The following is a 14,160-nucleotide window of genomic DNA, read 5'->3' on the forward strand; positions in this document are numbered from 1 at the left end:
GGGAGGTGATGGAGACGGTCCTGCCCCTGATCTCCTGGCTCACTGGCCTGGTGGGAGGTGATGGAGATGGTCCTGCCCCAGGCACACTTTCTACTCTCTCTGAACCTCTTCCTGAAGCCTCTGTTTCATAGAACCACCTGGGCAGCTCCCCCGCTGAGATGGGCAGACTGCTTTGTGTCTGCCTCTGTAACCAGTATAGGAGGTTAGCTCTGCCGTATCACAGCACCTGACTCTGCCAGGCCCACTGTTAGGGTCTGATAAACCCTTCTAAGAAAGGTGGGCGGGTGGGCAGATGGAGGATGTTCCATAGTTCCTTCATGTCAGCCAGTCTACACAAAACCAGTATCTTCCCCTCCAGACCAGTTCCCTCCGCAGTTCGTTCCACGGAAAGATGCCAGTGAATCCCCTGAGGCCACTCGGGCCTTCCACTCGCCTCTTTCCTGCCCGCCCCTCTCACTGGCCAGCAGCTGTGTCCTTATTGTCCCCAGAACTCACTGATCCCCAGGCCCACTGCTACTTCTGGAGCCTCTGCGCTCATCTGGGCAGTTACAGGAGCTTCTGGTCTCTCCCTTCCAGCCCGTTCTCCAAACTGGCCTCCTCTGCTTAACTCTCCATGCTCTCAGAAAGTCCAACCTTTCTGCCATGGCTTTCAACACGGCAGCTTCCCTCTCTCGCCCTTTCTTTCTACAAACTCAGCCACACTAGGCTTCATCACTTCCCAGATATACTCTGCTCTTCCATCCTTCTGTGACTTGGCTGTATTTCTCCAATCACCTCTACCTGGAAAACTCCTACGTATTCTTCAAAACCCGATTCAAACGTTCCTTCCTCTATGAAGCTTTACTGAATCTCATCCCACACCAGGGAATACCCTGAACAGGTGGCTATCAGGATTTATTTTCACTGGTGTGAGAGCGCTGGTGAGCAGAGAACAAATCTCATTCATCTCTAAGTTCCCAACATCCTTTGGAGGACCCAGTACAGAAGAGGGATTCAATGATGCTTCACTGAATAAATAAATAAATCAGAACTGAACTCTTTCCATGGCATAAGACATCCATCCTTCATCCCCTCCATCCTTAAGGCTTACTTCATTCAGAGAGTCTCCCAGACTTATAATAATCACAGCTAATGCTGAATGAGTGTTCAGTATATGCCAGGCTGTGCGCTGGCCTCTCCATGAGTTACTATCACAGCGCATCTCCCTACATGGTAGCCTCTGTTTGACAGATGGAAGGCAGGAGAGTGCAATAGTTAGGAGCCTGGGATCTAGCATCAGACAGACCTGACCTGCCCCTGTTTCCTGTGCTCACTAGCTCCATGATCTCGAGAATAACCAGAGAGGCTACTTTCCAGGAAGACACTCAGGAGTAAAGGGGAAACCCACATAGCATGTCTGGCACAGAAAAGGTGCTCAAATGTCCGTTATTACTGCTATGGCTCAGGGGCGGTTGTGCTTTTAGTCTCTGCTCCAACTGGCTTAAGCTCAGAGCAGCTTCACAGTTCTTGGCACACAGCCCAGCCCTTGATTCTCCAGAAGATGGACTTGCCCCGGCTCTGCCCTTTCTGGGGGAGCCTCTCAGCTTTAGGGTGCCCTGGCAGCAGAGCCTGGCAGGTGGACTCGTTGTGAGCCCGCTGGTGTGGAAGAAGAGAGCTCCAGCCTCACCCACCAGCACCCCCATCCTGCCCAGACTTACTCCTTCCGCCGGGAGAGCAGCAGGCAGTCATTGAAGAGGTGCAGGTACACCGCCTTGCTGGACAGCTTCAGCTTGGCCGGGGGCACTGCGGGCAGGGGTGCCAGCTCCACCAGCTCCCCGTGCCGAACCAGCCAGCGGGCCTGAGAGATCAGCGGGAAGATCTGGGAGGATGGAGGAGGCAGGAGTCAGGCCAGGGGCAGAGGGCAGGGGGTGGAGGGCTGGACAGTGATGAACTGGCCTGCAGCCCCCAGGGAGGAGGCGACAGGGCTGCCCCCCCGAGTGTCCCAGCTCCCCGGCTGAAGGCGGATACCTTGCCCTCAAAGTGGATCTTCTTGCTCAGATGGATGAGCTCCTCTGTCCTCTTCATGGACTGCACACTGGCATTGCACTCTTGCACCAGCTGTGGAGACCATGGTGGGGGGGGTCACCCGCAGCGCCCCCAGCCCAGCCTCAGGCTCCCACTTGGAGACGAGGGAGTCTGAAGACTGAGGCTCCTTTACAGACACACAGGGCTTCTGGGGAGGCCCCTGGGAGCCAGACACCTCCTCCCTGCCGAGCTCACCTCCTTGAGGGCATTGAAGGCCTTGGTGGCCATGTCTTCATCTTCAGAGCCCTGCGCTGTCCGCTTCAGGATGTTCTGGAAGGTGGAGCCAGTGCAGCGAGGCAGTGTGGCCTCTCCCAGGCACCCTGCCCTGCCCTGGGCGCCCCGAGGGTCTGTGGAGATAAAGGGGTCTCTCCCCTACCCAGCCCTCAGGTACCTCCACCAGCATCTTGAGGCGGGTGATCCTCTGAAACGGCAGGATGAGGAAGGAGGTGAGGGGCAGCCGCTGGCACACAGGAGACTCCTCCAGGCGAGCCAGGATGCCAGGGAACTTGGGGTTCTCCAGGCTGGACAGTGGGGGCAGGAGAGGGTCTGTGATGACAGGGGGCCCCCCGAACGCGGGATCCCCGCCTCCAGTCGCCCCTCTGGTGCTTCGGGGCCGGCAGGTCTGGCCTCCTCGTGGTCAGAGCCCAGGGCCGGCGCCCCGCCGCTCCCAGGTCAGCCCTCCTCAGCCCAGCCTCTGCACCTACTGCCCCCGGAACCCCGCCCCCCTCGCCGCTCCCCGGCGGAGCCCCGCCTACAGCAGGCGCTGGTAGGTGCGCTCCTGGTAGGCCTGGTTGGTGACGTAGGGCAGGTAGACGCGCCGGAAGGCCGGACAGTGCTGCAGGACCACGTCGCACACGCTGAAGCGGAGGACGTCTGCCTCCAGCCGCTGCTCCAGGTCCTGCAGGAACCTGAAAGGGCAGCCAGGGGTCAGGGCCGGGGCCAGGAGGAGACCCCAGAGGCGGGAGCCCAGCCAGCTGCAGCCTGGCTGCCTGAATCCCCTCGAGCCCGGGGCCACTGCCTCACCTCTCGCTGGTGCCCTTGACCTCGGGCAATTTGGAGAACAGCCACTGCTTGTCCTGTGTCCCCAGGCACTCACTCAGCTCGGCCGAGCCGAAGAAGTGGCCCACGGCCACCGACAGACTGTGGATGTAGGAGGCCTCGGATGTGATCAGCTCAAACTTGGCCTGAGTGAGGGCGGATGCAGGGCTGAACCCTGAATGCACTCGCTTCGCCCACCAAGCGCACCCCGAGTCCCGAGACCGCCTCCCTAGATTCAGCGCAGCCCCGGGTCCCTTTCCTTCTCCAGCCCCCTCCGGATCTAGCGCCAGGTGGGGTTCAGAGACAGCCTCCTGCTGCTACTCCGGCTCCAACCCAGCTGGGCGCAAGTTTGCAGGCCGCGCGCATCCGGCCGGGCCCGGGTCAACGGCCCTGCCAGTCCCCGTGCGCCCTCCCGCCGACCCGGTTCCTGCTCTAGGACCTGCTGGGCCCGCGTGCACCCTGCGTTTCACCCTCTGTGCCCCTCCTCCCTCCCAGGCCCCGCTCTCGGGGGTCTCGGTCTAGGGTCCTTGTCCTGGTCCTGCCGCACCCTAGGCCTTCTCCCGCTGACCCCGCCCCCGCGCCCACCTCCTGCGCCCACACTCCCCCACCCCGGGCCCCGGCGCGCCTCCTGCAGTCTCGCCGGCCCCCAGGACCACCTCCCGCCCCGTCCCCGCCCCCCTCCCCGGCCCGGGCGCACCTCCTGCAGTTTGCAGTCGCGCAGGCTCAGCGTGGCCAGGACGCCGCTGCCGCGCACGTCGGGGATGTCCTGCCACAGCGAGAAGGTGGAGCCCCGCGCGGCGCGCTGCGCCCGGAACGAGCTGCTCGGGGAGAGGTCGGCGCGCGGCGGCCCCGGGCCCTCCTCCGCGCCCTCAGCCTCGTCCGCCGCGCCCTCCTCCTCGCGCTGCTGCCGCCGCAGCTCGCGGGCGCTGGCCACGTCGCTGTATTCCTGGTAGAGGACGGCTGCGCGGAGAGCGGAGGCCGTGGGGCGCCCGCCGGCCCCCTGGCCTGTCCCCGCGGCCCGCCTCGCCTAACCAGCCTTTCCGACGGTTCGAGGAGCGGGACTGGTGACTCGGGTCACTCCCCCACTCCTCCCGCGAACCTTGGGCACCTCCGGCATGCTGCCGCGTGTACTGGACAGTCATGGTCCCGGTCTCTCCCTCCCACAGAGGCCCGACCTCTCAGCCCCCCGGATCCCGGCTTCCCGGGACCCAAGCTCCCGGCCCCTCCCTCGGCGAACCCCTCCACGTACAGTTAAGCAGGAACCGGGACTGGCGCCGCTCGCTGGCGCTCCGGGGCCCTGGCGCCGGCTCTTCCCGCGCATCCAGCCTGGGAAACGAAGCGTCAGGGCCCGTCACCGTCCCTCCCCGCCTCGGGCCGAGCCTGGGGTGGGAGGTGATACCTGGGCTCCGGCCAGCTGCCGGGGACCTCGCTCAGGTCAACAGGAGCTGGCGTCTCCGTGGCGTCCACCCTCATCTCTACACTGCGCGAGTCTCTCCCAGACACTTTCCCTGCAGAGGGGCAGAGCTGAGGGAGGCCCCAAGAGCGGTGCTGGGCACCACACGCGCCTCAGGTGTGCAGTGAGCCCGCCCCGCCCCGCATCTGCCTCGTGAGCTGTTCTTGGGGCCCAGGGGCGAGCTGATACCTTCTCGGGCAGCTCCGGGGCCTGGCCCTGACCCTGGGCTCCGTGCCCTGGCTGCTGGATTCCGCCCCAAGCGCAGGGAAGAGTGCAGGCGGGTCATCAGCTCAGAGGCCGAGAAGCGCCTCCGCTCAGGCCCTTCGAGGCCCCCGCGAACAGGCCCAGGCAGCCCCGCGGGCCGGGGCTCCTCTGTGCTCAGCCCCTGCTCCGCGGCCTGACTTGGCTCCAGGAAGACAGCGTGGGCCTCGGGGCCACCAAGGGCCTCTTCTCGCTGGTACACCCGCATCTTGCGCCCTGACGGGAGGGGGGGTGGTGAGAGAGCGCAGGCTGGCATCCAGTGGGGTCTCTCCTCCCTGCCACTGCCCTGTGACCCTGGGCATCAGAGGGATGTGCCCGAGAGAAAGGCCAAGGTTTTTGCCAGGATCTTTTCCCAGAGTAATGTGGTCAGCCAGAGGGGTGGAGAGAAAGCGAAGTAGCTGTCTGCAGGGGGCAGAGCACCAGGAAGCCCAGGACACCCACTCACCATGTGTCCTCAGACAAGTTACCTGCCTCCTCTGAGCCCCAGATCCCTTATCCCTAAGATGTAAGATCACTTGTCCTGCCTGTCTGGGGAATCTGGGGGTTACTGGTCCTAAAAGAGCCACCCCACCGCTCCCCTATCCTCCCCTAGAGTGACTCACAGGCTGACTTCTTCTCCGATCCGTGGCTGGCCCGGCGCTGTGGCTGTGGGTGCTGGGGACTCCAGGGTCCCTCCAGGACTGGGGGCTGGGCACCAAGACAGTGTGGCCAGCTGCCAGCCCGGCTGGGCCGCATCCCCCCCCTGGTGGAGAGCTCGGGGTCTGCGTCTCCAGGAGGCGGTGGCCATAGCAGCCCCTGGAGGGGAGCAGGGGTCCCCAGAGACCAGCGGCTGCCAGGTGCCTGCAGCTCCTCCGGAGCCACGGGGAAGAGATCCAGGCACATGGGGCCTGGAGGCTGCAGGACGGGCAGCTCCGCGAAGGACAGGCTCTCCTGCTGGCACACGGCCACTGGGCGGTGGGCAGTGCCAGGCGGCCCAGCCAGACGGGGCTGGAGGGCGGCAGGCGGCCCACAGTCCATTCCTCCTTTGCTCCAGCACCCACCAGGGCCTGCAGGGGAGAAGGCCTCAGAGCAAGACACAGGACAACAGTGGTCAGTGAGCACCGTGTCCTGGAGGCCTGGACGGAGCCTCCCGCACACACATCTGTGCAAGCACACTCACACACTTGATTCTATGGTAATAGCTAATGCTTACTTGGCACTTACTTAACAACAGGCCAAGTACTTTACACGTAGTAGCTCATTTAATCCTCTGAAGCCCCAACAACCCGGAGTTGATGCTGTTTTTTTTCTTTTCGTTGTGGTTCGCAGGTTCAAGTTGGCGCACAGCATGAGGGATCTTAGTTCCCTGCCCAGAGATCAAACCCAAGTTCCCTGCATTGGAAGCCAGATTCTTGACCATTGTACCACCAGGGAAGTCCCATCTGACACTGTCATTAGCCCCATTTTGTAGATGAGGAAAGTGAGACAGAGAGGTTATCTGGTAAACAGTGGGGCCAGGATTCAAACCCAGGCAGTCTAGCTCTGAGTCTGTGCCTTTAAGCACCTCGTACGTCGCTAACTCCCTGACATGTGGTCGGACATACAGATGCCTACAGTGCCGCACAGACCCGCGTCTGCTCCACGTACATCCACACGTATTTTCTTCCAGCTGCAGACACCGACGTACGTGCTTTCACAGATACACCCAGACATTTCAAATTCACAGGCTCACACATTCACACACACACTTTTTTAAATACAAGTACACATATTCACTCACTTTCACAAACACACGCTGAGCCATCAAATATTCACATACCCGCTCACGCTTCCCCACACTCCTGCCCCACTCACACTCACAACACCGTGATGCAGGTACGAACGCACAGGCCCAGGGGACCCTTGTTGGTGTCACCCAGCCTCCCCTCCTGTGCCCAGAGTTGTAGGCTTCAGTGGTGAGTGGTGCCCACACCCATGCCAAGCTGGCTGGGAGGGTCACAGATTGGCAGGCAGGCCACCACCCAGGACAAGCTGGGCCCTTCCAGGAGAAGGGCAGGAAAGAGCCCCAGCCCCCCAGCTCGGGGTGAGAGAGGGGACCCCATCTCCCAGCCTCAGGAACAAGACAAGCTGAGTGGGTCCTCTCGGGCAGGAAGTCATCCCCAGCGAGGCTGCCGGAGCCTCAGGACAGGCCTCCCGGTCAGCGGGGTCTGAGTCCCCAGCCCTGGCCCCCGGCCCCTCGCTGCAGCCCCTCACCTCTCCACCAAGGCCCGCCGCGGATGATGTTTGGCTGCTCCGGCAGGGGAAGCCCTCTCTCTGCCCAGCTGGCTTGGGGAGATCCCACCCAGACAAAGAGTTTGATTCATCAAGCCCTGTGGTGAGGCAGGCGGGTAGGGAGGGAGGGAACAGGCAGCAGGCTGGGCGGGGGCCTCCCGGGGCCTGGCCTCCCTGTGGGCAGGCTGGGCAGCAAGGACACCCCCCTCCCCAGAGGCCTGCTCAGGCCAAAGGAGCAGCGTTTGCCTGACAGGGCCAGGAGACTCAGGAGACAGAGCCGGAGAGACCAAGGGGCTGAGGCTGGAGGACAGGGATGCTTTAGACAGCGACCCAGAAACCGGGACCCCAGAGCACTCCAAACCGGAAAACCGCAGACGCTGAGACGTTCAGGAGCCCAGAGATGGGGGCAGAGAGACAGAGACACCGAGCATTTCAGACAGACCAGATACTCAGAGACAGATGTGAAGCCCAGGAAAACCGGAGGAGACAGATGGGCAAATGTTTCATGCCCTGCAGGACTGCCATTCTCGTGGGGAAGCCAAAACAAAAACAGTTACAATCCAGGTTGGAAAGAACCAGCCCAGAGGAAGTGTCAGAGCAGAGGGCTGGGCTCATCTCGAGCCAGGCATTCCCAGAAGGCTTCCTGAAGGAAGTGATAGCAAACTGTCCTGATTGAAATACCCAGGGGCCCAGTACACAGAGAGAGGGAGAAGGCCGTGAGAGCAACAGCGACAGTGTCAGTGAGCCTAGGGGGCAGGAAGGGAGCGGAAGATCCAGTGGAGGCCGCTGGCCGGCTTCCCCTTCTCTCTCCACCCCCTGCCTGGAGCACAGGCTGGGGCTGCTCCCAAGCACCATGGACTTCTCTGGGCCCTCCCCACCAGGAGCAAGTCTGTCTCTTTCCTCATCTGGTGAACAGGTTAGTCATGCTTCAAAATGCTGATAGGAGAATTAAGAGTACTTCTCTGGTGGCGCAGGGGTTAAGAATCTGCCTTCCAATGCAGGAGATGCGAGTTTGATCCCTGGTCGGGGAGCTATGATCCCATGTGCCTGGGGCAGGGGGGACTAAAGCCCGTGTGCCTCACCTAGAGTGCCCACCTGCTCCTCACTCGCCACAACCAGAGAGAAGGCCGCAGGCGGCAAAGGAAGACTCCACGTGCCGCAACTAAGACCCAACACAGCCAAAAATAAATAAAGATTAAAAAAATGAGAACAATGCAAGGGGACTTCCCTGGGAACTAAGACCCTGCACGCTGCATGGCGTGGCCGAAAAACAGAATAATGCATGTAAGGCACCTCGCACAGAGCTCTGTGGTTGGTCGTCGCGCTTCTGAGCACTCTTAGTCTTTCTCTAGTCACAAGGATGGCTTGGGCCACTACACAGGTAGGGAAACTGAGGCAGTGACGTTGACACATTAGGAGCATGTGGTAGGAGACACGGGGACCACTGCCCACCAGACAGGCCTCTTCTCCTGCTGCAATCAGAAGCCCTTCCCACAGAAGCCCCACTCGCTTCTGTTGGCATGCCTGTGCAGGAACATGCGTGTGCTTCTGCTCCAAGTGGAGTCTCTCCACTTGGGTTCTGGAAGCCTCTCGAGGGCTGAAAGGAAGCCCCCTCCCCATGTCAGCTGCAGGGACGAATGAGCAAAACATGGAACCATGGGGGCAGGAGCATCTCATATTAAAAAAAAATTGTTTTGGCCACACTACACAGCATGTGGGATCTTAGTTCGCCAACCAGGGATCCAACCCGTGCCCTCTGCAGTGGAAGCGCTGAGTCCTACCCACTGGGCCGTCAGGGAATTCCAAGGAGCACCCCCTACTAAAGCCTCAGAGGAGAAGGCTGGGTAAATGGAGTGGGACGTGCAAGGCTTCCTTGGAGGAGACAAGGCTGGAGGCAGGTCCCCGGGGAGGAGGTCAGGGGTGGGTTAGCCTCCATCTCTGCCCAGGCCAAGGGACAATGAGAGTGACCATCCAGCCAGGATGCCAGCCCTGTGGCCTTCTGTGGATGTGGTCCACTCAACCTCACTGCTAGAGTGTTTATAGCTTATCTCTGCTGCTGCTGCTAAGTCACTTCAGTCGTGTCCGACCCTGTGTGATCCCATAGACAGCAGCCCACCAGGCTCCCCCGTCCCTGGGATTCTCCAGGCAAGAACACTGGAGTGGGTTGCCATTTCCTTCTCCTAGACCCCCCCAAAAAAACTCCCAGGAAGAGACTGGTCCCAGGTAACCCTGCTCAAGACCTGGTCACAGGATACTCTGGTGCCCACTAGGCAAGGGAACCCACAGGGGAGAGCCCCTGCCAACATTCCAAGCCCTGTGTGACTTTAGACGAATCATAGCCTGGGCCTGGGCCCGAGTGTCCCCGTCTGTAGGGTGGCTCTGAGAAGCTGCTCCCAGGGCTGCGGTCCTTATATTGCCCCAAATACAACGTAACCCACAACTCTCAGGTTCTGCTGTTTATCTTTTAAGTCAACGGAGGGTCCCATCCACGGGGTACTCATCACAAGGACAATGGACCCACTCCTCAAGGCTGGCAGGGAGGGGCCCGAGATGCTGGTATGGTCTGGAGAAAGCATCTCTGACCTCCTATGCCCAGCTTTTCCCTGCCCCCTCCACGGTGCCCCTTGCCCTGCTGCCCGAGGAGCAGGGCCCTGCAGGGTCCCTCTTCTTCTCAATGGAGGGAGCCAAGTGGGAGGTCATGGCTGGAAAGGAGACTCAGGCCACGCAGGCTGTGGAAGCCCAAGAGGCCACAAGCGTGTGGGGGCCAGGATCAGAGGCCTGGGAGGCTGCACAAAGGATCTGCTCGGGAAGACTGGTGGGAGGAGGATGGGGCTGCTGGCAGCCGGGGGGGGGGGCCCTACCTCAACCAGGGAGCTCCGTCCAGCCTCCAGCGCGGTCCCGGGCTCCAGGCTGCCCTGGGGGCTCTGGGGTTGCAGCCAGGTCCTCAGGGGGCGATGCCAGCATGGCCCCTGAGCCAGGCAATGGAAGCTCCTGGGTATTGTGTGGGGCAGGGAGAGGGGAGGCGAGGGCGGAGGGAACCTCGCAAGCAGGCAGGCGGCTGTCTCAACGTGCCTGCTCCCCGCCCCCCTTCCCCAGAACCGGTTTGGCCAGTCTGGGGTACAAGAGGGGGGCTGGGACAATGGGAGTCCTATGGCCAGGAGAGGCTCTGAAAGGACCCCAGACTGACATCCTAACGATGAAGAGGCACTGCTTTCCCTCCCAGGGGACAGGCCACCCTTCTGCTGCAGCTTCCCAAGTGTGAGACGTGCTCAGGGGGCTTCGTGGGGCTGGGCAGCATCCCAGAGAATGATGAGCCTTGGGTCAGGGACCCTGAGGGCTCTGCAGGGTGCTGGTCCTCACTGCCGAGCCGAGCCAGGCAACAGCATCTATAACGGGGTTTTCTGGCAGCTCAGGTGGTAAAGAATTCACCTGATTCCCGGGGTTGGGAGATGCCCTGGAGAAGGGAGAGGCTGCCCACTCCAGTATTCTTGGGTTTCCCTGGTGGCTCAGCGGGTAAAGAATCTGCCTGCGATGCGGGAGACCTGGGTTCAATCCCTGGTTTGGGCAGATCTGCTGGAGGAGGGAACAGCTACCCACTCCAGTATTCTGGCCTGGAGAGTTCCACAGACTGTATAGTCCATGGGGTCACAAAGGGTCTGACATGACTGGGCGACTTTCGCTTCACTTCATCTGAGTGTATACAAGGGCTAGGGCTCCCGTCGCTCGTCACTCTTATTACACACTAATGTGCCAGGCACTGTTCTGAGCACTTCACACACTAAATATTCACTTAATCTCCACCACAACCCTGTGAGATAGACGCGGTAACTGCTCCCACCTACAAGTTGAGGACATGAGACGTGTGCTGGTTAAGCACATTATCCTATTTAAGTCTCTCATCAGCTTGATAAAGTCCCTACCTTACAGATGATGAAATTAAACTTGCCAAAGGTCACAGAGCAAATAAAAGTCAGAATTAATGTTCAAACCCAGGCCTGTGACTCCACTACCAATCCGTGCCCTCAACAACTGCCTGGTACTGCCTCACCAGACTTAGGGGAGGCTCTGGTGAAGAGTGTGTGAAAGTCCACTGGGAGGTGTCTCAGCTGACCTAACTAAACCCCTTTTTATTATTATTGGTGTACTAAAAGCCCTGATGAGCACAGGGCCTCTTGATGTCCAGTCCTAGATCCCGTGAGTTTTCCCTTGCCAGCTGGTAACCATTCAGTTGGCGAGGTTAGGCCCCTTCACTCCTTCATATCCACCTTGGCCCCCAAAACATCGGCACGTAATGAGGAGACACTGCGCAGAGTGGGTGGGGACCAGGTGTCCGTGGGGAGGCGGCACTGTGGGGCCTAGAGAGATCTATTGTCAGCGTTGCTCAAGGGGCAGGAGACTGGGAACGCGCAGAGGGGAGCAATGCAGGGCTAATGTTTTCAGACAACCCCAGCCCTCTCACTCCAACTCCTGGGCCGACCTTGGGGCCACTGGGCAAGGTACCATAGCCTTGACTCTCAGCTGGAAGCAGAGGCCCCCAAAGGAGGGAGGATCCTGGGGGAATCAGGGTTCTGGAAAGGAAGTCTCACTTCTCTGGACCCTGAGTCCTGGGCTCCAGGGACAGCGCCTCCTGCTGCAGCGCACGGAAAGCAAGGCTGGGTCAGGCCGAAGCGGCGGACCCTCCAGAGCAGAAGGGGCTCGGGTGAACATAAACAAAAAGAGGGGCGGGACTGGGTGATGGGCGGGGCCCGGAGGAGATGAGCGAGCCAGCGGCCAATCCTCCCTCTGGACCAAACTAGGGGGCGGGGCCATAACGCTGACCTTGGGCCCGGGGTGGACAGAAGGGTGTGGTCAGGGGCGGGGCCAGGGCCCGCCGACCGCCCTGACCCAAGCAGCGCCTCCGCGTTGTTCGCCAGAGCCTGCTCTGCCAGGCCGCGCCTTACCTAGGTAGCCAGGGCGGCTGGCAGGTCGAGCACGAGCCAGGCGATGAGAGGCCGGGGAGAAGGGAGCGGTGAAAGAGAACGAAGGTTTTAGCGATCTTACTCTGCCAAGCGCTTACTAAGTGCAAGGCACTTCGTTGTTCAGTCGCTCAGTCCTGTCCCACTCTTTGCGACCTCATGGACTGCAGCACGCCAGGCTTCCCTGTCCATCACCAACTCCCGGAGTTTACTCAGACTCATGTCCATTGAGTCGGTGGTGCCAGGCACTATTCTAAGGGGTTCTGGGGATTCATTCAATTAATCCTCACAACTCTAGGGAGTAAATAACTTCTGTTTCACATGTAAGGAAGCCAAAACATAAAGAGGTTGTCATTTGCCCAAAGACACAGAGGTACAATTCCAACTCCTACACTAAGATCCTGTTAGAATCAGAGCTAGAGAAAGAGGATCTTGAGCAAAGCTAGGAGGAGTTCCAGGAATGTGGCCAAGAGGTATTAGTATTAGCCGTGACATTAGTTAATTCACTGAGCACCTACTGTGCTGTGCACGTGCTTGCCACTCAGTCTTCATAGCGACCCCGTGGAGGAGATTCTGTTCTGTGATATATCCCATTTACAGCCAGTCGGCGGCACAGCCTTAACTTGGACTCTGGTCTGTCCGGCGCCCAGAGGGCTTAGCCTACCTCGAAGGCGATGATGAAGCCCAAACACCCAGCCAGCGGCTTCCCGCAGACAAGGGTGAGATTCCTCTTCGCGTCGCGAAAGCCCTTGTACCTGGGTGGCGGAGGGCACGCGGTCCCGCGAGGCCCTCGGCCCCACGATCGGCACTTTCACCCTCCCCACCCTAGAGCCTGGCCCTGCCAGGTTAGCAGTACCCTCAGCTGGCTCTGCCCTCTAGCCCGCCCCCCGGACTCAGCTTCCTGAGCTCCCAGTTAGGCCCCGCCCCGCCCCGCCCACGAGCTCACTGCCCCGCCCCCAGACTCAGCGCCCCGCCCCCAGGCCGAGCCGGAGGGTCCACAGAGTCACGGCCCCGCCCCTCCCCGTGGGCCCCTTCCCCTCCGCTCCGCCCCTCCCAGGGGCCCCGCCCCCTCGGCGCTCCGCCCCCTCGGCGCTCCGCCCCCTCGGCGCTCCGCCCCTCCGGGCCCCCGCCCCGGGTGAGGTAAGCCGGAGGTGCGGACTCCCGCGTGAAGCTGACAGAGCCGCGCCGACGGCTGCGGTGTTCCTACCGATACGGGAGACGTGGCAGGAAGTCCGAGGGGAAGGCGGTGAAGAAAACTGCGGGGCCTCCAGGCGGGAAGGCCCTCCCGCCTTTCCGGGCCCAAACGGGTCTGGTTCCACTCTCGCGGGCAGGATGAGCCTGTGCCCAAAGGCGCTAGCCCTCTGCCCCGATTTCCCAATCTCTCTCCCCAGTCTCTAGCCTCAGCCCCCATCTCCCTGTTCTTGAGCCTGCTCCCAGTCTCTGATCTTCACCCTCCTCCCTTCCTCCCCTCACGTTCACGATGATGAAAGGGCCATGGTTTCGAGTAGGAGCATCCAGATCCCGGTGCCCTGAGTCCGTTCAGGAGTCGCCGTCATGGTCAACAGGAATCCGAAATGCAGTACTTGGATGCAGTCTCAAAAACGACAGAATGATCTCTGTGCGTCTCCAAGGCAAACCGTTCAATATCACAGTTATCCAAGGCTACGCCCCAACCAGTAACGCTGAAGAAACTGAAGTTGAACGGTTTTATGAAGACCTACAAGATCTTTTAGAACTAACACCCAAAAAAGATGTCCTTTTCATTCTAGGGGACTGGAATGCAAAAGTAGGAAGTCAAGAAACACCTGGAGTAACAGGCAAATTTGGCCTTGGAATGCGGAATGAAGCAGGGCAAAGACTAATAGAGTTTTGCCAAGAAAACGCACTGGTCATAGCAAACACCCTCTTCCAACAATACAAGGAAAGACTCTACACATGGACACCACCAGATGGTCAACACCGAAATCAGATTGATTATATTCTTTGCAGCCAAAGGTGGAGAAGCTCTATACTGTCAACAAAAACAAGACCGGGAGCTGACTGTGGCTCAGATCATGAACTCCTTATTGACAAATTCAGACTCAAATTGAAAAAAGTAGGGAAAACCGCTAGACCATTCAGGTATGACCTAAATCAAAT

The 14,160-nt window shown here is 60.2% G+C and overlaps 1 protein-coding gene across 2 annotated transcripts in view; it reads right to left on the reverse strand.

The window, feature by feature from the left end:
- ARHGEF19 (Rho guanine nucleotide exchange factor 19) overlaps window positions 1–13,069 on the reverse strand; it is a 17,172-nt gene extending 4,103 nt beyond the window's left edge. The window contains exons 1-12 of one of the 2 annotated variants that reach the window (XM_040229378.1): window positions 12,007–13,069; window positions 5,419–5,862; window positions 4,745–5,032; window positions 4,502–4,610; window positions 4,352–4,428; window positions 3,800–4,062; window positions 3,088–3,248; window positions 2,820–2,972; window positions 2,456–2,585; window positions 2,260–2,334; window positions 2,008–2,097; window positions 1,698–1,858 (exon numbers count right to left, since the gene is read on the reverse strand). In XM_040229378.1, the coding sequence (XP_040085312.1) occupies window positions 1,698–1,858; window positions 2,008–2,097; window positions 2,260–2,334; window positions 2,456–2,585; window positions 2,820–2,972; window positions 3,088–3,248; window positions 3,800–4,062; window positions 4,352–4,428; window positions 4,502–4,610; window positions 4,745–5,032; window positions 5,419–5,833 (1,922 nt within the window). In that variant the 5' untranslated portion in view covers window positions 5,834–5,862; window positions 12,007–13,069. Of the gene's footprint in view, window positions 1–1,697; window positions 1,859–2,007; window positions 2,098–2,259; window positions 2,335–2,455; window positions 2,586–2,819; window positions 2,973–3,087; window positions 3,249–3,799; window positions 4,063–4,351; window positions 4,429–4,501; window positions 4,611–4,744; window positions 5,033–5,418; window positions 9,160–12,006 lie in introns of those variants that run through there. The other variant, XM_040229379.1, reaches the window with a different exon arrangement.
- Between the last annotated feature and the right edge of the window lie 1,091 nt (window positions 13,070–14,160).

This window comes from Oryx dammah, unplaced genomic scaffold (genome assembly GCF_014754425.2).
Source record: "Oryx dammah isolate SB20612 unplaced genomic scaffold, SCBI_Odam_1.1 HiC_scaffold_27, whole genome shotgun sequence".
Classification (NCBI taxonomy): Eukaryota; Metazoa; Chordata; class Mammalia; order Artiodactyla; family Bovidae; genus Oryx; species Oryx dammah.